Here is a 1,392-nt window from a genome sequence, read left to right as displayed (position 1 = left end):
TTAACCGCATTGTTATATTAGCCGCAAGGTCGAAAAATGAGGAAAAAGTCGCGGCTTATAGTCCGAAAATTACGATAATTGAAAGGTGTGTTTAGGCTGGGAGGAGAGAACTTAGAGTGTAAACGTTTCATTTGGATCCTCAGGATGTCCACCAGAGTCCTCCTGGCCACTCTGTCTATCCCCATCACCCCTGAGCGTACCGACATCGCTCGGCTGCTGGACATGGACGGCATCATCGTGGAGAAACACCGCAGGCTGGCCACCCTGCTGGGCCTGCAGTCTCCTCCAACTCGCCAGAGTCTCATCAATGACATGGTACACACTATTTTAGAGCTGACATTTTCTTCTACTTGCTAAAATAAAACCTGAATTTCTTTTTAAAAATGCATGTTTGATTGTTTCCCCCTTAAGGTGAGATTTAACCTGCTGCAGTACATCGTGCCCGAGGTGAAGGAGCTTTACAACTGGCTGGAGGTCGACTTCCATCCTCTCAAGCTGAGTGGAAGAGTGACAAAGGTAGATTATTACAACAACAAGCCATTTCTCATTTCTAAGTGAAGTTAAGCATCTTTATAAATATTGAGACATTTTCAGCTGTTACATCTGTTCATTCTTATAACTCAGCTTATGAAAACTTATGTGAAATAAATTTGGATGCATGAACTCTGACCTATTGAGGTAAACTGACTCAGTCTGGGTTCCCTGCCTGTTCTTCCAGACTCTTGGACTTTCATTCTTAGATAAAATGCTATAATTAATCAGGTCTTGAATAAATAATAGTTAATATTCACTGTAAAGGCAGTCATTTTTTTATTTCCTGTTAGGTGTTGAACTGGGTGAGAGATCAGGCTGAGAAAGAAGCTGATCTGCAGCAGTATGTCCCACACCTGCAGAGTAACACCATCCTTAGACTCCTGCAGCAGGTAAATCCTCTTCCTCTTAACTTTTCCCTAAAAATACTAAAACCTGATGATAACTGGTTTTTGTTTGTGGGGAATTTTAGGTTGCCCAGATCTATCAAAGCATTGAGTTTAGCCGTTTGGCCTCCCTGGTTCCGTTTGTGGACGCCTTCCAGCTGGAGCGCTCCATTGTTGATGCTGCACGCCACTGTGATCTGCAGGTAACCATGCAACGAAGTCCATCTCTCTCATGCTTTTAAGTAATTTTGCACAGCTAGTCTTAAACTTTTTGTTAATGTTTCTTCTAGGTTCGAATCGACCACACGTCTCGAACCCTGAGCTTCGGTTCCGACCTGAACTATTCCACCAAAGAGGATTCTCCGGTTGGTCCGTTCCTGCAGAACATGCCGTCTGAGCAGATAAGGAACCAGCTGACCGCCATGTCTGCCTCTTTAGCTAAAGCCATCCAGGTCATCAAACCTGCAACCAACCT

At 44.0% G+C, this 1,392-nt stretch overlaps 1 protein-coding gene across 1 annotated transcript in view; it reads left to right on the top strand.

Annotated features, from left to right (window-relative positions):
- The window catches only part of eif3a (eukaryotic translation initiation factor 3 subunit A), an 18,780-nt gene that overhangs the window by 5,363 nt on the left and 12,025 nt on the right, over window positions 1-1,392 (top strand). The window contains exons 7-11 of the mRNA XM_015380260.1: window positions 144-315; window positions 412-516; window positions 825-923; window positions 1,004-1,120; window positions 1,208-1,392. Coding sequence (XP_015235746.1) covers window positions 144-315; window positions 412-516; window positions 825-923; window positions 1,004-1,120; window positions 1,208-1,392 — 678 coding nt within the window. The remainder of the gene's footprint in view (window positions 1-143; window positions 316-411; window positions 517-824; window positions 924-1,003; window positions 1,121-1,207) is intronic.

This window comes from Cyprinodon variegatus, unplaced genomic scaffold (assembly GCF_000732505.1).
Source record: "Cyprinodon variegatus isolate N-32 unplaced genomic scaffold, C_variegatus-1.0 Scaffold11, whole genome shotgun sequence".
In the NCBI taxonomy this organism is placed as follows: Eukaryota; Metazoa; Chordata; class Actinopteri; order Cyprinodontiformes; family Cyprinodontidae; genus Cyprinodon; species Cyprinodon variegatus.
Note: the sequence above shows the minus strand (reverse complement) of the source record. Positions and strands in the feature narration are given on the sequence as shown.